Source organism: Schistocerca serialis, chromosome 2 (genome assembly GCF_023864345.2).
Source record: "Schistocerca serialis cubense isolate TAMUIC-IGC-003099 chromosome 2, iqSchSeri2.2, whole genome shotgun sequence".
NCBI lineage: Eukaryota > Metazoa > Arthropoda > Insecta > Orthoptera > Acrididae > Schistocerca > Schistocerca serialis.
The window spans coordinates 445830529-445853878 of NC_064639.1; the positions used below are offsets into that span (position 1 = coordinate 445830529).

The window sequence follows — 23350 nt, forward strand, 5'->3', positions numbered from 1 at the left end:
ACTGATGACCTCAGCAGTTGAGTCCCATAGTAGTCCCATAGTTCTCAGAGCTATCTGAACCATTTGAACCACCTGTGAAATACTACTGTAGGAAAATTCTACCATAAATAGGAGAAAACATTTCCGTTACCTAAATAAATTTACAACGTTATTTTTTTAAAGAAAAAGAAAATATCAGAGCAGTTGATGAATTCGCCCTTGACGAAAATTTCGCCAACAGTGATTTCCGTTACTTGCTGAATCGCCTCTGCGGTGTACTAAGGAAGAATGAATATAAAAATAAGAGGAAAAAAACTTTGTATTTATTGTGAAACGTGTTCATATAAAAGCTAAGGGTACATTTTAAAATGTGGAGGTATCTACCGTTTACATGTTTTTACTTGTGTTAGAGTTTGATTGGATAACTGAAGATAGAATTCTGAAGCTAATTTCAGCAGCAGCTTATATTGGACTGACATGGTCAGGCTGTGCATTTACGACGGCAGCAGATTCTGCCAGAAGATCATGTACGGCTCAAACAAGTTAGTTTTTAGGCGAAGAGGTCTCGTTATCTCCAAATAATACTGGGACGATTCATTGTATTCCTTCCACACTTCTGTCAGCAGAGAAGTCTGTTCCGGCGTTGGATTGCTGAAAAGACAGTAATTGCAACAGTTAATTATTATTCTTTGTTGATTTTCTTATGTACTAACAATGAATGTTCTTAGCATCATTAGAATTAAATATAGAGGAAGATGGCTGAAAAATACAAATGAGGTTTCTGTATTTTGAGGATGCAGCATAGTGTCAGCTTCTATAACTAGGTTTCCCAGATTATGCTGACATAACTACAAAGCATAGTCTGGCGAAAAGACTTGTGAGCTGCGGCCTGAAGGTAAACGCAATAAAATATTTACAAAGGAAATTCCCCATAGCACCTTCTTCACATTTAGTGGTAAGATGCTCCAGTGGATTGCCCGTCAAAAAGTGGCCACAGATCAAGCGTGAAAACAGGAAGAAGATGTATATAACTGTTAAAAAGGAAACAAAATAGAAACAGTGAACGGCCCAACCTTAAAATGTGCATCATCGAGGGAACTACAAGAATCACAGCGTTTTGATTGTGTGGTCACAGAGATGCACTGTAAAGCAGATCAGTATTCAAATCCCCCTCATGTATCATGTTTTTTCCACAAAATTGTGAACTTTCCGTCCGGTCATTGACGTACGTCTTTATATCTTCTGGAGTCGTCCGCTGTAAGGAAATGACACAAAAATTCACAAAATTTCTTACGTAACTAGTGGGATACTTGGGTACTGGAGTAGTGCTAGTTAGTGTAAGAAAAACATGAAACTAACGAAAATTATTATTTATTTTTTTGCAAAAATTCTGGGGAATCACAATGGCACTTTTGGTTATGACCTTAACACGTTATTTCCTGGTTCTTTTCGGAATGTGAAGTTACCTCTCAAGAATAGCATTCGAAAAGGTTCCGCAACAGACGCAACTGTACCTGCTAACACAAGACATACACAACAGAGAGGGCAGATGCGGAGTTGTTTGCGGCTCGTAATTGTTCAATGACAAACGCAACTAGTCCTCAAACACAGACAGCAGGGGTTATTCCAGTTATCAAACTTAGAAACGCCACGGCATAGCCCAGTAAACGACGTAACTGACCGAGTAGAAAACAATAGATCGAGAATACATAGTTTAGCAGTAGTTAGTGTTACAGGACAGGACGCGATAATAGAGATGTTACATAAAATGAGCGCTAGTATGACGAAACAGAATCAGTATATTAATACACAGAAAACGAAACAAAATACACAGATGAAAAAACAGTATCAGGAATTGAAACAGGATAATCAGAACTTGAGACAAGAGATTAAGACACAGATCCAACAGGTTAAAATCCAGATGGAAGAAGGGATCGCCAGAATTGATAGTCATATCACTCAGTTAAACAAAGACGCGAAAGAAACCAGAGAGAGAATTCAGGTACTAACACAAGGTCAGCAGCAATTACGCACTGACGTGGACAAGGTCCAATTGGACATCGTTGGTTGGTTGTTTTGGGGAAGGAGATCAGACAGCGAAGTCATCCGTCTCATCGGATTAGGGAAGGACGGGGAAGGAAGTCGGCAGTGCCCTTTGAAAGGAACCATCCCGGCATTTGACCGGAGCGATTTAGGGAAATCACGGAAAATCTAAATCAGGATGGCCGCACGCGGGATTGAACAATTGGACACCGTAAACGTTGATAAAACGGTGGAACGTTTTACGAAAAAAGCCACTCGAACAGCAATACAAATTTCGGAAGAACAAGCAATTCAAAGCAAGGTCAAAAAGGTTGCACTGAAAAAATATGATCAGCAGATCAATAAAATAGGACTTAAAAACAAAGATCAGTTTGAAAAGCTTCGAACAGAGTTGATACAAATTATCGAAGAAAAGATCGAGACCGATTACACCTGTAGCGAAGCAACTGACACGTCAAGCATTCATTCAGTACACGAACACGCGCCGTATAAGAAAGTTCAAGTTGAACCAAGGCTAGATGTAACACTCACGCAGTTATCGAAACAGAAAACCCCGATTAATGTAATACATGACATGCCACAGGACCAGGCACAGTATCTAGGAAAACGGAACACATACATTTAGCCGATACCAATCGAAAGACAGGCAACTGAACCAGTAAATCCAGTGACACAACGTAATAGCAGCATAGGTACTATACCACGAACGACGAGAGTAGAAACACACGAACAACACTTTTGTTCACCAGTGATACGATATGACGAGGATATGAGTCCGGAAATTGAGAATAGGCAGACAGGCAGTAGACTACCAGAGATTAAACACGACGACACAAGCAATGGCAGATTATTTGAGTCCATGAATCAGCCATAAACCGGATTTATGAGTAGATATGATACTTCCTTACAGTTAGAAAATTTCAACATTTCAAGGAAGAAGGCGGTAGCTTGCATGCACGCACATTCATCGACCAGTTTCAAGTAGGCTTACCAAACCACTGGAGCGTAGCTCACAAACTTGACTTCATTTGTGCACACATGTCAGGGACAGTAGCAGAAGTGATGCAAAAGATCGCGGCTACCTGTACGTCTTACCCACAGTTCAGAACAGCATTTCTCGAAAGATATTGGTCCAAGGAGGCGCAAAACAAAATTAAATACGAGTTACTTCAGATATGAAAACTCAGGAGAGAAAAGTGTGGTAAAATTCTTTGATACAATGGACAAAAAGAATCAATAATTAGACAAACCACACAGTAACGGAGGGCTGATACGTCTATTTAGAATGAAACTACCGGTAAAGTATCAACAGACGACAGGAGGAAAAAATGAAAATGCAGAAGAATTCAAAGAGGTTTTAAGGGAACTTGAATTTATGTTTAAAGAAGACGAGGTGAAAGAAAAAAGAAAGGAACTGGAACAGCAAAAGGAGAGGACTAGGAACGAATATTCCAATAATAATAATCGTAATCCTAACACCAATAATGTCAGGCAATTTAAAAAACAAGGACAGTGGCGCAATGGAGACAAATGGCATAGAAACAATATCCAGAATAATTGTTACCGAAATAGGAACGGTAATGGACAATCATAGAGTGGCGGATATGGGTTTAGGAATCAAAATGCTAACGGTCAAGGGTAATTCGAAAGAGGTCACGATGTTAGAAACAGCAACTGGCGAGACCAGGACGCGAATAATTATGGAGGAAATTATGGTCCACAGAGACAAGAACAACACAGCAAAGAGAAACCAGATGTAGAAGTTTGGCCACCGAATACTGCAAAACGTAAAGATTGAATTGAAAAATGCAGAAGAGGATAAGCAAACTAATGTCCATCCTATCTTGTACTAACCACTAAATCAAAAAATAAATTAAGAATCAAAAAATAACACATTAATTAAAAGAAAAAGGGACACAAACAGACTAACAATCCCTTGTAGTATCAAGTACACTACAACATGCACACAAACAATAAATGGTACACAACAATTAAAAGAATGAAGAAGTGGTAGGACATAATTAGAACAAAGAAAACAAATCATATATATACAATAATTTTTGCCACTATCAGAAATTTTTTGCAATATATAGAATCAGTTTTTTTGATAAATAACAAATATATGTAAAACAAAAATTGTAAATATTTCTACGCGTCAGATGGCCGTCGCCACCGACACCCATCACCAGCTCCCTTAACACCAGATGCTTCGAGATAGCGACGGAGAGAGTACAGAACATGAAGACCAACACCACACTGGAAATGCAGGTTGCAACCAGGTTGGACTTCAGGAGGACAACGCGCAGCATGGACATTTCATATGTCACGACACTACTACACAGCGGAAGAGCATGGGGAGAATCATAATACGACGAGATGACAATGAAGGTACAAAAAAGTTACTAAAATCTACAAACTCATCAAGTAACATTTGGAAAGGCAGTCAGATCCTACAAATCCTATATCATTCCTACACTAAAATTCACATATTCCTAGCCCAAGAAGAACAGAAGAATGCAACAAAGAAGAGAAGAACAGAAGATGCAAGATGAAGAAGGGCAGAAGACAGTAAGATACCTTTCTCTCCTATCCTACAAAGCAAATTGCTACATACGTCTTTCTATGAACTTTGAGGCATGGCAACTACTACAACCACCTCTCCTGAATCGTCAAACAAATACAAGCGAACGGCAAACGGAATATTAAGTAGTTCCAACGAACATTATCTAGAAATAAATTCAGCAAAATGAACAGTATACTCCCTACCACATCATCAAATTGCCATATCAAACCAGGTGTGAAGTACCAAGGCGTCACAGCACGACATTGGGTGAAGATCGTCGGTAGTCAACTACAATCATCGAACTGCTATACCGTCCCAGGTGAGACAGCAAATGAGTACCAACACATCACTGTTTATGCAGTAAACCACAGTCATCATCATCGGTTAAAAGTACCACTCCATGATGACAATATCAACAAGTAAGACCTTGCATCGCATGCTAGAGTGCTTCTCTCATGATTTGTGACACCCATACAAATGAGTCGACGCCTTCCAGTATTTCAGTGAGGACCGTCGAGCACAGAAACTGACGCAGCACAAAACAAAAAAAAAAAAAAAAAACTAATAAAATACAAATGTTGAGTTAAGAAAATGATATATTTGTAAAAATATTTTTTTTCCGTTTTTGTAAAAGTAATTATTTTTTCATATATGTAAAGTCCATGATTTATAGATACCTTAAAACCTTTTGTTAAGAAACTCAGTTAGTATAGTTATATAATCTCACAAACTCATGGAAAGTCTATTTATTTCTTTTATATGTAAAATTAGAAAAGGGTTTATGCAGGTTTTTTCTTCTTTAAGTAACATTCAAAAACACCTTTTTGGGGTAATAATATTAATACCGAGGATAGAATTAAGAAGAAACACTTCTTCACTCTTAAAACAGTGATACAAATAATGCCTAAATAAATAAAACAAAGTCACACAACAGAGCTTTTGCGAACATTCACGCAAAGAAAAGATATAACCACACTAAAACATGATACACTGTACACTAACGAGTTTAGAAAAATTAATATTGCAAAGACAAATTTTTGGAAATGAAAAAGAAAAACAGAGACACGTGCTGGCAACGACCAAGAATAACAACCATTGTAAAGTCTATATTTGCCTAATAACAAAACATAAATTGTAGAATTAAAAAAATAGAAACAATAGCTATAAAGAAATCATTAGAAAAAAAATGTTAAGAATGGATGAGAAAAGATTACTGGAAAATCTAAAAGAACAATTTTTGCCTTACTTAATGTTTTCCTCGGCAGTGACATACCCTAGACAAAAATTTGGTCAGAAGGAGGTAGGTATGTAAGACGTTGTGGTCTCCTGACCTTCATTGCTTACATATTCCGCCCTCGCAAGCACATCAAGACGCTTCATTCAAACCCAACTCGATAAGATAAAGTCAATGTTGTACGAATTCATGTAAACGATATGCAAATAACTAATAAATCACAAGTGCGCACTTTGGTTGAAATACTCGAGGCTGGCGTACACACATACATTCCAGACACAACGGCCACAGGAGGTTTTAGTTCGAGAGAGGCAACCGCATGCCAGGAGGCCAGTCCCAAACCATCTACGTCGGCCGGAGACTGCGCGTAGAGCAGACAGCATTTGCCAGAGTGAAAGGATGACCCCATGTTTGGCTTAAAGGCAAATTCTGCTACATTGTGTGGGAGCAGCCAGCCTACGCATTCTTTACACATAGCACTCAGTTTCAGAGATTTTCACAGGGAGACAGCAAACGCCAAACGCCGATGCTACAGATTTCCAGATTGATCGCCTTAAACGAAACGTTATTCTCCCGTTTTAGAAGAGCAATGCTGATTGGCAGACGATATTTCGGACGCCTTGAGCTGAAGGATTAATGGAAGAGACTGAAAGATATACCCCTTCATGTCTGGCTTGTAGAGGGGGCCGTTCCGTTGTCGCTCTTGGAGCGAGAACCCGTAACGAGAGCGTGCGCGCTCGTATGTGTACTCAAAGAGCGAGGAACAAGTCTCTCCTCAGTACTTCACTGGGAGAGCACCTCTGTCGAGAGCGAATCGAAGTGCCACTCTATATTGAGACCTTGCGATTAAGCGTTGTTCACTGTGTTGGCTGCATTTCACATGCGACAGCCTCGACCGTACCTAGCAACATTCTAACGGATAATTATTCAAGTTGAGTAGAAGTGGCTCTCAGCCATTCTGCCAAGTCAATAACAATCTTAAACTTTGTATAGAAATTTCATTAGCGAATCCTATCCTTGAGAGGTAACTTCACATTCTGAAAGGAACCAAGAAATAACGTGTTAAGTTCATAACTAAAAGTACCATTGTGATTTCCCAGAATTTTAGCAAAATAAATAATAATTTCCATTAGTTTCATGTTTTTCTTACACAAACTAGTACTACTCCAGTACCCAAGTATCCCACTAGTTACGTAAGAAATTTTGTGAATTTTTGTGTCATTCCCTTACAGCGGACGACTCCAGAAGATATTTATTGCTGAAAGTTTTTCAGGCATTTCTCTTTAGAACGTTAGGAGCGTCTATCTGACTTCTGTGGTAGTGTGGGGGTGGAAATTGCATCTTGCAGGACCCACGGGGTAAAGGTTACATCTCAGATTAATCCGTTGCGCAGAACAACAGAATAGCAACCCTACATGCTCACACTGAATATGAATCATTTTCTGTAGTCATGTGATGTAAAGTGAGAGGAGGCGAGATGCCACATAGACCTCTCACAGAAATGAAAATAACAAATAAACTATGTTACAACAATGAAGTTCAAGAGTCAAAACTTCCCAAACGGACGAAAAAGTCATAAATTTTGGTACCTGCGCAGATCAAATATGAGCTGTGTACGTCTGGAGATCCCTTCTTTACATGTCGTTGTTGCTACACCTGGACACAGATACAAATCGGAATACAGCGAACAGACACGTCAGTCACCGGGCAGATAGTTAATCATTTTTTGGGGGGCGCGGGGGGGGGGGTGAAGAAAGGGGGCACGAGGGAGGTTTGAACACAAATCTACCCCTTTGCAGTCCAACACCGTGACCACAACCACGACGTCAGGCCTATCCAACTATGCTCTACGTTGCATATCTCGAGCTTGGATCGTTCACAGTTTCTATTTTGTTTCTTTTTTCACAGTTAAGTACACCTTCTCCCTGTTTTCATGCTTGATCTGTGTTCAGCTTATGATGAGCTACTCACTGGGCCACCTTGCTATTAAATCTGAGATGGGTGCAATGGGGATTTTCCCTTGTTATCATATATTAAAGATTTTTTTTACTATCGCTATATACCGCTTACAACATTCTTTTTACCTTTATACACTCCTGGAAATTGAAATAAGAACACCGTGAATTCATTGTCCCAGGAAGGGGAAACTTTATTGACACATTCCTGGGGTCAGATACATCACATGATCACACTGACAGAACCACAGGCACATAGACACAGGCAACAGAGCATGCACAATGTCGGCACTAGTACAGTGTATATCCACCTTTCGCAGCAATGCAGGCTGCTATTCTCCCATGGAGACGATCGTAGAGATGCTGGATGTAGTCCTGTGGAACGGCTTGCCATGCCATTTCCACCTGGCGCCTCAGTTGGACCAGCGTTCGTGCTGGACGTGCAGACCGCGTGAGACGACGCTTCATCCAGTCCCAAACATGCTCAATGGGGGACAGATCCGGAGATCTTGCTGGCCAGGGTAGTTGACTTACACCTTCTAGAGCACGTTGGGTGGCACGGGATACATGCGGACGTGCATTGTCCTGTTGGAACAGCAAGTTCCCTTGCCGGTCTAGGAATGGTAGAACGATGGGTTCGATGACGGTTTGGATGTACCGTGCACTATTCAGTGTCCCCTCGACGATCACCAGTGGTGTACGGCCAGTGTAGGAGATCGCTCCCCACACCATGATGCCGGGTGTTGGCCCTGTGTGCCTCGGTCGTATGCAGTCCTGATTGTGGCGCTCACCTGCACGGCGCCAAACACGCATACGACCATCATTGGCACCAAGGCAGAAGCGACTCTCATCGCTGAAGACGACACGTCTCCATTCGTCCCTCCATTCACGCCTGTCGCGACACCACTGGAGGCGGGCTGCACGATGTTGGGGCGTGAGCGGAAGACGGCCTAACGGTGTGCGGGACCGTAGCCCAGCTTCATGGAGACAGTTGCGAATGGTCCTCGCCGATACCCCAGGAGCAACAGTGTCCCTAATTTTCTGGGAAGTGGCGGTGCGGTCCCCTACGGCACTGCGTAGGATCCTACGGTCTTGGCGTGCATCCGTGCGTCGCTGCGGTCCGGTCCCAGGTCGACGGGCACGTGCACCTTCCGCCGACCACTGGCGACAACATCGATGTACTGTGGAGACCTCACGCCCCACGTGTTGAGCAATTCGGCGGTACGTCCACCTGGCCTCCCGCATGCCCACTATACGCCCTCGCTCAAAGTCCGTCAACTGCACATACGGTTCACGTCCACGCTGTCGCGGCATGCTACGAGTGTTAAAGACTGCGATGGAGCTCCGTATGCCACGGCAAACTGGCTGACACTGACGGCGGCGGTGCACAAATGCTGCGCAGCTAGCGCCATTCGACGGCCAACACCGCGGTTCCTGGTGTGTCCGCTGTGCCGTGCGTGTGATCATTGCTTGTACAGCCCTCTCGCAGTGTCCGGAGCAAGTATGGTGGGTCTGACACACCGGTGTCAATGTGTTCTTTTTTCCATTTCCAGGAGTGTATTTTTGATAAAAGTTATTAGTAGCTGCAAACTTCAAATTACAACGAATACTCGATTCCCCTTTTTCTTTAACAACATCCAGTTATGGACTTGATCTTGCAAATGAATAAGTTAATTAGTGATACGAATGAAATCGTAAAAAAATCCGAATTACTTATACTTCGGTACTGAACACCGAACTCTTGGCTGAAATACCGAACACTTCGGTAAAAAATCAAACACCTGGCAACCCAGGCTGTATCCGACAGTAAAACCGATACGGAGAGCGAAGCCTGCGCAGTCAAAGAGTCGCGCCTCGCTAGAGTTCCAATGTGGTGCCCGACAGAGATGCCACACGAGAAAGCCGCCACGGGATATAAGGTGAGGTCCACACTGAATCGATACGATATTCAATGATACGATATGTGATGCGGTGTGCGATACCACTCGTCATACGACAAGCAATAGGACAGCACAAATCATGTTCTTGTTGCAGTTTCAACTGCAACCAGAAGCTGTTCTACGAGGACGTTTTGTGGCTGATTATTGCTTGACATATTGAGTGCACAAGGACGATGCTCTAAGTATGAAAGTTGGGTCAGCTGGGGTTCTTCGTGACCTCTCCCAATGGGAATACAAATTCCACCAATTCTGCAGAGTGAGTCCAGACAGTTTCCATGTTTTGAAGCAACTAGTTACTCGGGCAAAGGACGAAACAAACTTCGAATTGCTGCTTCTCCTACTGAGAAGCTGTTCATTACAAAAGCTTTCGTCAGAAACAAGGTTATCGTCAGGAGTGCCCCAGGGAAGTGTGACAGGACAGCTATTGTTCTCTACATAAATAAATAATTTGATGGTCAGGGTGGACAGAAATCTGTGGTTGTTTGCTGATGATGCTGTGGTGTGCTGTATGGTTTCGATGTTGAGTGACTGTAGAAAGATACAAGACGACTTAGACAAAATTTCTAGTTGGTGTGATGAAGGTAGCTATCGCTAAATGTGGAAAAATTTAAGTTAAATGAGGACGAGTAGAAGATGAAACCTGTAATGTTTGGATACAGTATTTAAGTACATGGGATTAAAGTTGCAAAGCGATAGAAATGGAACAAGCATGTGATAACTGCGGTAGCGAACACGAATGGTCGACAGCTGTGCATTTCGTTAAGCATTCACCGGAGCAGGCGAAATAGCCGCGTTTTTGGCGTCTACCTGCCAACCACGTCGCTACAATCTACAATATATCTACGTATATTTTTTTTTTTTAGGCAGATCGGTTGACTTGAAATTCCACTCCCTGTGCATCTTACGATAAGAGTGATGCAACCAGCACGCTCAGTATCGTATGAAACACAGAGTGTGCAATTTCAAGTCATCCAATTTGGTTTACGTAGATCAAAACTGGGCCCGTCGATGCAGATAGTTTCTCAGAAAAAGTTTTGTTTTCTGCGTGAAGAAAATAAAAACAACTGTTTTGCCACAGAGGTGTGTGTCGGTGTTGAATCGCTGTCGTCCCAGTGCGAACCAGCTCAGTTGCTTCTAGTGTGTGTCCATGCGCTCCGCCGATGAGGATTGCCTTTGCGTCGTATCCTATAGTCTCTGTGTGACCCCGCGCAGCCACAAAGCGGGATGCCTGCTACCATGACATTGGGGACTTGCACGTGACCCCATGTACCATCTGCAGGATTCCACCATCCAATCACTGTCCGATCGCCGACCTAAAACAACGCCACTCCGTGGCGGCGAACACAGATTCTGGTTGAGAAGTCTATGCCGACGGGCAGTAGTGATAGAGTGAAAGGCGCGGTGGATCGCCGTCCGACGGATATCGCTGTGTCGGTTGCCCCCTCCGGCTCGTCACGGAGTAAAGAACTCCAAGGTCTACGGACAGTCACATGCGCATACAAGCGATAGATATCACCGAAGCATAGGGTTTTCCTGATGTACCGCTACGTCGCACCCATGCCAGAAAGATGTTTGGAAGCGCGAGATGTAGCAGCGATGCTGTTTCATGAGAGAACCATTCATTTGGTTAACTCCAAACGCGAGTCAGGTATCAACACGCGAATTTATCAGTCTGTACTGAAATTCCATTTAACTGCTGTATTCAAATGAAGTGTCCAGTCTGCTGATGCTACAGAACAAAAGATCATATTTTATACGTACAACGCTAACCTAAACGCATCTGGTTCATAAATAATAATAAAATATCAATCATATTGCTAACTATCCATAAATTCGGAAATATTATAGACTGGCCAAATCTAAGACTGGTTTTGAAATCAGCATAAAAATTCCTTCAATATGAGAAATTTCACACATCGTTTCGCTGTCGTTTTAAATTATGTAGAAATTACAATTATTTTATTTTTTTAACGTGGAAGAACGAAGGGTGCGTGGAACATCTGACTCGGATATTGTTGCTACTACATCAATATAGATAAGGGTTAATTTAATATACAAAGGACAAACTCCTTTACGTAAAACCTAATATAAATTAAAATGCTGCTTGTCATCAGGCAGCTTAACTCCACATTTTTAACTTAGTTTTTGTGACCTCACATCCCTTAAACTGATGGGAACTGGCATGCTTGTATATAGAGTGAATTGGGGGAAGATGGCGGTAGAGTAAGATGAATTATTTCTTGTAGTTTCACATTTAGACTACAGAAAGCGCCACGCATTGCTGCACGCTATTAGTGAGTCAGTTGTGTATCGACAAAACTAAAGGTACCACAACTGCTCGTGTTGTTAAACGAGAATAATCTAGGAAGAAGCACTTCTCACTGCAGTGAATTTTTCACAGAGACGTGCGAAAACTGAAATATGTACTCGTATGTTTGAAATCTGGAAATATCCATTAATGCAGAAGTAGATTGAAATTCATATTTTCTGTTATCGTCAACAACAAATTACGTTGTTGATCTAAGTTTGCTCACGTGAAACCTCTAGGCACCCAACCCCACTACTTAGGGAAGTGCTAACTATACCGGAAGAACATTTTTCAATTTCGGTCGCTGTGCTGACAAATACTACCAGCAGTTCCGGTATAGATAAGCTAGGACGTTGCAAAGAGGCAGACACCATGGCGTCTGCAGGGCCGAAGAGCAGAAATGTGAGAGAAAGAGTAGCGACATTCGCTCCAGATCCAAGTTCATCTGGCATTGAGTCAGAATTTTACGACATATGATCAGTGTCAGTTCTGACACCCGTTTCAAAACGAAGGAAAGAAAGCGCAGTTGTAGTGACACAGAAAGTTAGGATCAACTCATTGCTAAAAACGAAAAGAGCGGAGAGGCTGTAAGCAGACTAAAAGAGACAAATTGACTGAATATCTATTCTGTAAAGTCTACGAGACTTTAAAATAAGAAGAAGATGCGTGTGAAGATTGAAAAAACGCATGACTGCTAAGACATTATCCTAAGATTTAGTCTAGAGCCTTTTATGTCAATTATATTTCAAATAAAGTTTTTTATATTGTACGGGTAAATGTGACATAAAATCTGCCACCTTACCCCGATGTCAGGATAAAATAGCAAAACACGATAAGAAAGAAATGCTATACATATAAACACATTAAATGGACTTTTATTTACGTATGCCGAAATACTTCTTCTACTATCTTGCAAAGAATGTTCTTTCAGTCTTAAACACAAAATTAAGTTGATTGTACCAACATCAGAATTTTAAGAGACGCAAAAGGGAATTATAAATGAACTGAGGTTGAAGTAGCTCGTTAGAACTCCAATTCTTTATTTTTCTTTGTGACAGTCGACCAGAGTTAGATTGGCAACACTGGATGGACTTGACAAACTCCTCTTGATATTGTGACTGTGTATGTAAACTGTGTTTACATAGTAAATGTTACTAACGGAGATTTGTTTTGACTAATCACTTTGTCGTGTAACACAGTTCCAGCGCAATGGAATCCTGCCTTTTGGAATGGACGGCAAACAGGTTAATTAACTGTAATCTATGGAGGCTCAGAGTCTAACTGTTTATTGACTTCGAGTTTAGGAGACGACACCAGAACTGCAGCATTCACAGTGAAGTCTGCGAGAGTTGACCAGATGAGAGTATCAGCCATGGAGGATTTTCGGAGGGCCACGAGCGATCAACTCTGGTTGATCTATGAAGGCGGCCTTTCGGTGCTTACCTCACTGTGCGAATCCATACTGCGTCCGTGAAAAGGGGGAAAATGTCGGTTCTGGTTTACGTCACTCGCATCATATATCCCAGGACCCAGATATTTTTCCCGTGTATGCAAGCAGTACTTGCAGACAAAGGAAATAACAGCAGAAACTGACAAGTGACAGGTAGCTGACACCGACGTCATAGAGGACGCTCTGAAGCACAATAGAGGACCTCCGCAGTACTTCAACTGCCAGTCGTTACGTCATGTGCGCGCCACTGTACTCTCTCTGTAGGGTGTCGGCGACAGTCCCGGCGCGGTGAGAAAGCACCGCACCCAAAGTCGCACGATGCGCTCCTCGAACTGCGATCGCGACAACGTAGAGAGACACCGCAGCTACGTGAAGTTTAAATCCTCAGCAGCATGCCAGCACGGCTTGCAATTCGATCAGCATGCTGTCACCAGCAAAGCGCGCTTTCACCAAATGCTACAGTCCCACGAGCATTTTTTCCAGCGGGATTTGAGCTGGATAAAACGCAGCATATATATAACAGCATTTTCTGAGTGAGGGTGGTCACTTAGCGCTGGAGTTAAAGTGGCTGCTGCAAAGACGCACCGCGTTTCCAAGGTCCCATGCATCAAAATGCACCCCGGCCTGTTCCACCTGCCTAAGTGCCGTCATGAGCAGTTTTTCACACAGCGTTCAGTCAGTCGCGCGCTGCCGACCAGAACGATATTATGGTGTGCGACATGGAGTATGTAGAAACTAAGCTCTTAGTTCTGGAAGTGCAAAAATTTCTATGTATTTATCATATCAGATGCCCAAACTACAAAAATAGAAGTATGAAGATGAGTCATGGCAAGCAATTTCCGTGGTACATGTAACAGAATAATCCCCAGACGAAAGTAAATTGGGATCTGGGTGGATACTGATGATTCTGTCACACTATTTAAAAAATTGTAACTGTAGTATGGCACCTGTCATTGTAATAAATATTGTGAATCTATTCATTTGATTCTATGTGTTAATAAAACTTATATTAAACTAACTACTAGTCTCTCTTATGCACTCCCATAATTCCTCATTAGTGTGTTTGTTTTACAGATATCACTTTCCACCATAGATGAAAGAATTAAGTGACATTCGATAATACTAAAAAAATTATCTGGATATTCCTTTAGTTCCTTTTATAGGAAAATAAACTTTCCCCTTTGTTGACCAGTCACTCAGAATATTTCATTTATTTATTGCTTATTTAGCCTGATCAGATAAAAAAATGGTTCAAATGGCTCTGAGCACTATGACTTAACTTCTAAGGTCATCAGTCCCCTAGAACTTAGAACTACTTAAACCGAACCAACCTACGGACATCACACACATCCATCCCCGAGGCAGGATTCGAACATGCGTACGTAGCGGTCGCGCGTTTCCAGACTGTAGCGTCTAGAACCGCTCGACCACTCCGGCCGGCTCTGATAAAAGCATTAAGGCTTGCTGTTACATCTGGCCAGGAACAACACATAAAACATGTTACATAACAATAATAATAATAATAATAATAATTTCCAATATTAACATAAGTAATATTTCCCAGTAATAATAATTATTATAAGAATAGCAAGAATAATACTTATGATAAAACACTGGTGGAATTAAGAATGATATTAATCAGTTATTGCATATCAAATTCACTAACAATAATTTTAATTTTTAACAAAAGTAATAATTTAATAGGAACAACAATGATAATAATAATAATAATAATAAAATAATGAAGGCATTGAGAACGATATTGATTAGTTTAGCATTTTGAATCCCTGTCCGGTGTTAGAAGAGAAGGAAGGCATAAAGAAAGAGGATATGATCAAAATGAAAGTGACGATGTTTGCTAGGCAAGATGAGACTTCCAACAGAGAACTCTTTCGCCAAGGGAACAGAGAAGTGGTGGCTGGTTTTCACGACAACAGTGATGCACGAGTAACAAAGACAGTGCAAAAACTGAATTGTTATCTCACGAAACGTTGCCCATTATCTTTCTTGCGACGTCCTTTGTTTGGCAAGTTTACTTGGCTAGTTGTCTGCCACTACCCGGCAGCTTTTCCTGCTCTATGTGGCCGACATACTTGATGGAATTCTTGTCACGTTTTCAGAATTTGTTTCTTCAGTTGCCAGGTTTCGATGTAGACTGAATACCGATTGTTGCAAGGATTAAGGTGATGGTACGAAAATAATTTCGAACTCATGACATTGTGGCTTAGCAAAATAAGTTTTTTTCCAGCTGAGAGCTCTAAACTTGTTGAACATTCTTTCAGCCCATGGCTTCTTGTTACCACGGGGCCTTGCACGCTACAATCTTTTAGTATGTACTTGGCGTATATTTTCATGAGATTGTCGACGTGACACCACTGTTCAGTTGTTGGCTACAAAAATTACTTACGTGTTATTATCAACTCTCAGTAAATTTTTTAAACAATTTTCATAATGGACAATGAAGCTGCATCTAAAAAACATGTTTCGGAAATAACCTCCAGAGCAAATAAAATAAAAATTAAAAACTAGCAAAAGATTACTTACTCATATTTGGCAAAATTAGCCCACATTTCTATCATCTGAGCTCTGATAATGCCTCCATCTGAATTAGGATTCAGGTCCGTGGGTGTTGTGTACATGTAGCGCATATCGTCGGCATGTGCTGCTCCTGATAAATATAAAAAGGTAAAAAGCATAAAAATAAATAAAAATTAGCACGCAGTGAAATGCAGTTAATCTTTTGAGACCTGAGGAATAATTTTCCCCTTTTTATAATTATTTTTCTTGCTATAAGAATGAGAATCATTTTCGACCGTTATCCTTTCCAGTAACATCTATGGCGTGAAATTGTTCACAGACAATTTCCACGAGAAAATATTAAGAATAAACTGAAAGTTCTGGATGCAGGAAGCACCTAACGATAATCGCTGTACAGATATGAGGGAGCAGAGGGACGCATCCCAAAAGTTGCCCCCCCTCCACCCCCCCCCCCCCCCCCCCCATCCCCGATAGAAAGGAAATTGCCAAGTGGTGATGAGTGCCACATGTTAATCTTCAGACCGTCTGCTCTAATTCCCGAATCATGGACGTTATGACCAGCGTTGGTGGTCTTGGGTCAACTTGTTATTACCTACGGTATTTCTTACTTAGAACAATAATAATACTGTAAAATACTATAAAAGTAACTCCTGTAAGCCGGCCGCGGTGGTCTCGCGGTTCTAGGTGCGCAATCCGGAACCGTGTGACTGCTACGGACGCAGGTTCGAATCCTGCCTCGGGCATGGATGTGTGTGATGTCCTTAGGTTAGTTAGGTTTAAGTAGTTCTAAGTTCTAGGGGACTGATGACCACAGCAGTTGAGTCCCATAGTGCTCAGAGCCATTTGAACCATTTTAACTCCTGTAATAACGTCAGTAGTTAAGAGCTACTTAAGAATTGTTATAGGAATTACAGTTCATTACACATTTTAACTCTTTGTCTGCCCTCTAGATAAAATTCTTGTTTTTTACTCGACGGGGTTATGGGGAATAAGAATTTGAAAATAAAAATTTCGCGTCACTTACCTTTTTCCGAAAGAAAAGATTTTATTATTTATGAAAAACCAAAGTTTTCAGGCTTGGAAAGGCGAATATTTCACCCCAGGATAAGTTTAGAAGACTTTTTTTTTCAATTTCTTTTGTATTCATGTTCTGCACTGTCTCTAAGGACCAAAAATTCTCTGCAGACATGCTGCAGTTCCACCGCCCCACGAAACGCTTTACCATAAATACAAAGTCCTGGTCCTTGTCCCTATCATGTATCTCCCAAGGTATGAGAAAAAACTAGTTCGCAATCAAAGGATTGTACCTTTGGTGACACGCGACACTTCATACGTTGGAAACATCATGTTATTCACAATCTCTTTACAACCTTGAGATTAGCGATCTCCAAGAAAGTGCGTATACACTGACTTGAAGGTACTCCGTGCATCTTTTTCAGTCTCACCAAACGAGTTAGTGAAATCTGTATCTTGCATAACCTGTCGTATCAGGTTATCTTCAGATGTGCAAAATCCCTTTCTCTGTCCAGTGGTGTCACTAATATCTTCATTACCGCATCTTAATATGTAAGGGTGGAAAACACACTTCAGGGTTTATTAACGCCTCAAACGAGACACACATTTCACCTGGAATATCGGCGTTTCACTTAGACCATTATTTACGTATGCGATGTTCTTTCTTGTTGTGACTGTCCTACGCACACAGTACTTCGTGTAAACTATTTGCATACCAGTTCATACCCCTATGACATTCTGATCTGCACACAATATCCAGTTATACATGTCATAGTGTAAGTAACTGAGCAAATATCTTTCCTGTTCACCGAGTTTTCGACTGGAACTGAGGGATTTTTGTTACAATTATGAGGGAGGACTGCTTGTAAACTTGATTTCGAAGAATCAACAAGCAGTCTCCATTCCTTAGCGTTGTGAATGTGACACAGTGCTCCAAACAAAACACTGATGTCCCTACAGTACTCAAATTCGTTGAAGAAAAAGAAAAAGGTTTCAAACACATCCTGGAACCTTGTACGCGAAGTAATTTTAAGTCCTGAGCAAGAAAATTGTACGAAGCCAGTAATTCAGATTGTGCCTGTGACAGATTCAAGTCCCTGAATAGGTCGTTACGTTTTCCCAGCGAAATACAATGAGGTAATGTTGATTGTGGTGGCAAATACTCTTACTCTGGATTTGGACCAACACGTGCTGTGCTTTTTGCAGTCTGATAGCATCTCTAGAAGTTTTTCATCAATGGTCCGAGTACTTGATGATTTGATACGTGATAAAGCATCGAGAGGAACTGGCCTCATGGGTGAAGGCAGATCTGGATACTGAACAGCCTATTTTGATTTTGCAGAATGCCCTTTCACTCTGGTCAAGCAAAAATACCAGCCAATGGCATGATGTGCCTCTACGCGACTCAATAGGTACCATAAATGGCACTGATGCTCTAGAACTCTGCAACCAATTACGCAAGTTTATTGCACCTGTGCCACAACAAAGATGAGGAGCAAAATGATTACCTTGGTCCCCTATTCCGGCGCCAAAAAAGCAACTCGTATGCTTTCTTAACTACATGACTATGACCAAGCCTTCAGCTTTTCACTGTATATGCTTCACATGTACAATAAGATCTACTTGGATTATTTTGTACGATAGTTTCTGACAGAACATACTCATATATCATAAAACTCACACGATCACAACACAGAGTACAGCAATAACAATCATTACAGTGTAGCACTAATACTATTTCTTCGAAACTCAATAAAAATTCATGAGGTGGTAGCACAAAGCAGAACTGACTCGTGTTCACGACAGCTAACATGAGATGGACAAACACAGACGTCAAAATACACATAGAAAAGGACGTTTCCCTGTTTCACGTGAGCAGAAACTTATTTCATTTAAATTAAAGTATATTTTCGTAACAGAGGACAAATTGATATCCAGAAGAAACCATACGTGATGGAGAAAAACTAAAACCAAATCTGAATTTAGCATACGATAACTACTCAAAGTGAGCAGAGTGCGAAAAGTGTGTTGTGCAATGTAGTTAGGGTATGAAAAATGCGAAAATGCTTAGTTCTAATATTCTTGTTCTGTCCTTGCTAACGGCGAACGTTCTTAATTGCCACCCACCCCTGTATCACACGCTCTCCATCCAGGATCTCATCCTCCAAGCCACCATATCTCCGCTGGCGGAAAAATGAAGTCTTTGTCCATAAAGCGCTTAGCTATATTGTGCAGAAACACATACGACAAAATAACCGAAATTACCAGAATGAGATTTTCACTCTGCAGCGGAGTGTGCGCTGATATGAAACTTCCTGGCAGATTAAAACTGTGTGCCCGACCGAGACTCGAACTCGGGACCTTTGCCTTCCGCGGGCAAGTGCTCTACCATCTGAGCTACCCAAGCACGGCTCACACCCGGTACTCACAGCTTTACTTCTACCAGTATCTCCTCTCCTACCTTCCTTTCTTTCAGGAGTGCTAGTTCTGCAAGGTTCGCAGGAGAGCTTCTGTAAAGTATGGAAGGTAGGAGACGAAATACTGGCAGAAGTAAAGCTGTGAGTACCGGGCCTGAGTCGTGCTTCGGTAGCTCAGATGGTAGAGCACTTGCCCGCGAAGGGCAAAGGTCCCGAGTTCGAGTCTCGGTCGGGTACACAGTTTTAATCTGCCAGGAAGTCTCATATCGGCGCACACTCCGCTGCAGAGTGAAAATCTGATTCTGGAAACATCCCCCACAGGCTGTGGCTAAGCCATGTCTCCGCAATATCCTTTCTTTCAGGAGTGCTAGTTCTGCAAGGTTGGGAGGAGAGCTTCTGAAAAGTTTGGAAGGTAGGAGACGAGATACTGGCAGAAGTAAAGCTGTGAGTACCGGGAGTGAGTCGTGCTTCGGTAGCTCAGATGGTAGAGCACTTGCCCGCGAAAGGCAAAGGTCCCGAGTTCGAGTCTCGTTCGGGCACACAGTTTTAATCTGCCAGGAAGTTTCATCTCAGCGCATACTCCGCTGCAGAGTGAAAATCTCATTCTGGAAACATCCCCCAGGCTGTGGCTAAGCCATGTCTCCGCAATATCCTTTCTTTCAGGAGTGCTAGTTCTGCAAGTTTCGCAGGAGACCTTCTGTAAAGTTTTGAAGGTAGGAGACGAGATACTGGCAGAAGTAAAGCTGTGAGTACCGGGTGTGAGTCGTGCTTCGGTAGTTCAAATGGTAGAGCACTTGCCCGCGAACGGCAAAGGTCCCGAGTTCGAGTCTCGGTCGGGCACACAGTTTTAATCTGCCAGGAAGTAACCGAAATTACTTTTTCTGGAATCCATCTTATTTGGATTGCGTTATTGGTAACTGTTCTGACGTTGGTGTGTTATAAGATATAATTAATGGAGTTAGTGTATAATTTCTAACTCAAATAAATAGCGCCTCTCACTGTTAGAGACCATAACGTTGCATACACCAAAATTTCTAAGTATGCTTGAACCCCGAGCCACGCTATTTGTGGTGACTCGCTGTTGGATTGCAAGTATTTTGATCGTCGAAGCTGGCAGCTCTTTTTCTGTTTACATATTCGTCGACATCAGCATGTTGGTTATTAACTAATACACAAGTGCAGTCGATTGCCACGTTGGCTGTTCCAGCTCCCATTTGTGCTTGACTTTCCCATGTGCGATTGTAGTGGTAAGAAATTTGTTCTAGTCAAACGTCAAACTTTTAGTTGTTCACGAAACATCCCAATGAGACTTCGTAGGAATTCTTCGAAGAAATTCTGACTTGTTCATCATTACACTGAAAACCAGAGTCGTTTACGAAAATCCTCTGTTCAGGCTCACATCTTAATTGTGTTCCATGAAGAAATAATCAGGAAGCTATTATAGTGTTCCAACGTGAATATGTGCGGTTCTTTACAGTTTTGTGTTCCACGATCTCTATATATTTTATCACTATCAACCTTGTGAAAGAAGTCTACGAAGGAGTATAGCGTCTCACCCTCCTGTGCTGCCATACCAATTGAGCAACGAACTTCGCAGCATTCCCAAATGCGTTAGTTGGATCTTTATTAATACCGAAATGTGCGTCGCGTCTGAGATAGACGTGTGAGAAGGTGGTGTTGAAGATACGAGTCACGTGGTACAAATGTTCATTGGTGTTGAAAAAGCCGCAGCTTACTTTTATTGATACTACGCGTTTTGTGGACTCAGTATGCGCATTCACGACGCTACTCTATTCGCCAGCTCCACTCACGCATGTTTCATGTGACATTTTTTTTTTTAGGAGAAGCGAGAGTAACGGGGTCATTTGACAGGTTTGATGCGGACCACCACGATTGCCTCTCGGGCTCAGTAACATAGCCGACGTCCTTAATTATTAATTATGTATATTCCGGTGTCAGTCTTCCGCACTCACTTTGTGCTCTCGGGGGCTTCTTCTCATATCGTGACAGTAATTTACTCATGTCTTAACACACTGTCATCATGTCGGCTCCTCCAGCGAGTGTTGTCTAGGTGTAACTTTCCTCGTCGATTGTAGAGAGAAACGCTTTATTTGTTATGTTATCGTTTCCATTGCATTGTCAACATCCGTCTGTAGCATCCTTCCGTATGGCCTTCAGATAGAAGAACCTCCTTCTTCGTCAGTTATGAATTATTTTGCTTACAGCTATCAGAATTCTTTTCACTACTTCTGCTACATGGTACCAAATTTTGTTATTAAATGCGATGGTAATCTAATATCTGCGGCTCCTCAATACTTTCGTGTTCAGTGGCTAACTTTCAACCACATTCTACGCTCAATATGTTTCCCACTCCATTTAACCGCTCCTGTATGCTTCCTTGCTTTTATAGAGAATATCGATATTGTCAACCAATCTCATCACTGATATTCTTTCACGACTAATTTTAATTCCTCTCTCGAACCTTTATTTCCGCTTTAGCCTCTTCACTATGAACAGTAGAATAGAAAGACTTTATCTCTAACTCACTCTTTTCTTAATATGATTTTTTGATCTTGCATTTTTTTTGTTCCCTCATGGGTCTTGCGCATATTGGATGTTATCCATCTTTTCCTGTAGCTCAATCCTACTTTTTTAAACGACTGCAAACACTTAGCTTACACTTTTAGGTGTCGAAAGTTTTTTTTCTTACGTCAACTAATTGTATGATAGTTCCTCCTCCTCGCAGAGACTCCACTGTACTCCTTCCACCTAACTGTTCTCATCTGCGCATTTAATAATAATATTCTTTGTGTAACATTAATGTTGACACCTCTGCTATAAATGATGTGAATGCTGCTTTTGAATTTTATATATGTTGCATCTATCCTACCAACGATACTGTTCTTTTTTATTACTTCACGCTTTTCTTGCAGTCATTTCGTTTTATGATCAATGATAAAATTCGCTACAGCTGTATAAATTATTTATTTCTAAAAAGGAAAGTGTGGTGTCACCGCCAGACACCACACTTGCTAGGTGGTAGCCTTTAAATCGGCCGCGGTCCGTTAGTATACATTGGACCCGCGTGTCGCCACTATCAGTGATTGCAGACCGAACGCCGGCACACGGCAGGTCTAGTCTAGAGAGACTCCCTAGCACTCGCCCCAGTTGTACAGCCGACTTTGCTACCGATGGTTCACTGACAAAATACGCTCTCATTTGCCGAGACGATAGTTTAGCATAACCTTCAGCTAAGTCATTTGCTACGACCTAGCAACGCGCCATTATCTGTTACTATTGATAATGATTCATGTACCGTCAAGACCGACGTTCTTCATTAACGGATTAAAGTTAAGTATTCCACCAGCTACGTCCGTTTTTCTAAATTCTAATTTCCTTGTCCTGTTCCAGACCTCACGCCAGCCTGCGTGAGCAAAAACGCGTGCCTTTCGGCCTCCTTTATTAACACGGTGTTGGCTCTCCTGTCAACGAAAACAGAAAGTCCAACCCGGTTTCATACCATGTATTCCGTCTTCAGGTGCGTATTAAATTGTGTGTCCTCAAACGACGCATAATGGAGGTTAAAATAGGTTAAAGTATGTCAGAATAGAGCATCCGGACCGTTTCCAGTTATGTACCCTTTGAGGACTCATTTTAATGCGTACCTGAGGATGGGCTACATTTCCTGAAGCCGGGTTGTCTTTCATTTTTAGAAATAAATAATTTTTACAACTTTGGCGGATTTTATTACTGATGAGGAATAAAAGTTATGGATGTCCTGTGAAGAAAAATTTCATTTTAGCTTCCTTGTGCTTCGATTTGTTATCGTTACTGCAGGACTTACATTGTCGTGTTCCTTTCCTTCCCTGAACATGTTTCTCGTTCCTCTTTTATCCATCAAATGAAACA

At 41.7% G+C, this 23350-nt stretch overlaps 1 protein-coding gene across 1 annotated transcript in view; it reads right to left on the minus strand.

The window, feature by feature from the left end:
- Window positions 1–473: 473 nt before the first annotated feature.
- Window positions 474–23350, minus strand: part of LOC126456060 (acetylcholinesterase-like) — a 194746-nt gene continuing 171869 nt past the window's right edge. Inside the window, exons 10-11 of the mRNA XM_050091815.1 lie at window positions 16017–16140; window positions 474–630 (exon numbers count right to left, since the gene is read on the minus strand). Of these exons, the coding sequence (XP_049947772.1) occupies window positions 474–630; window positions 16017–16140 (281 nt within the window). The remainder of the gene's footprint in view (window positions 631–16016; window positions 16141–23350) is intronic.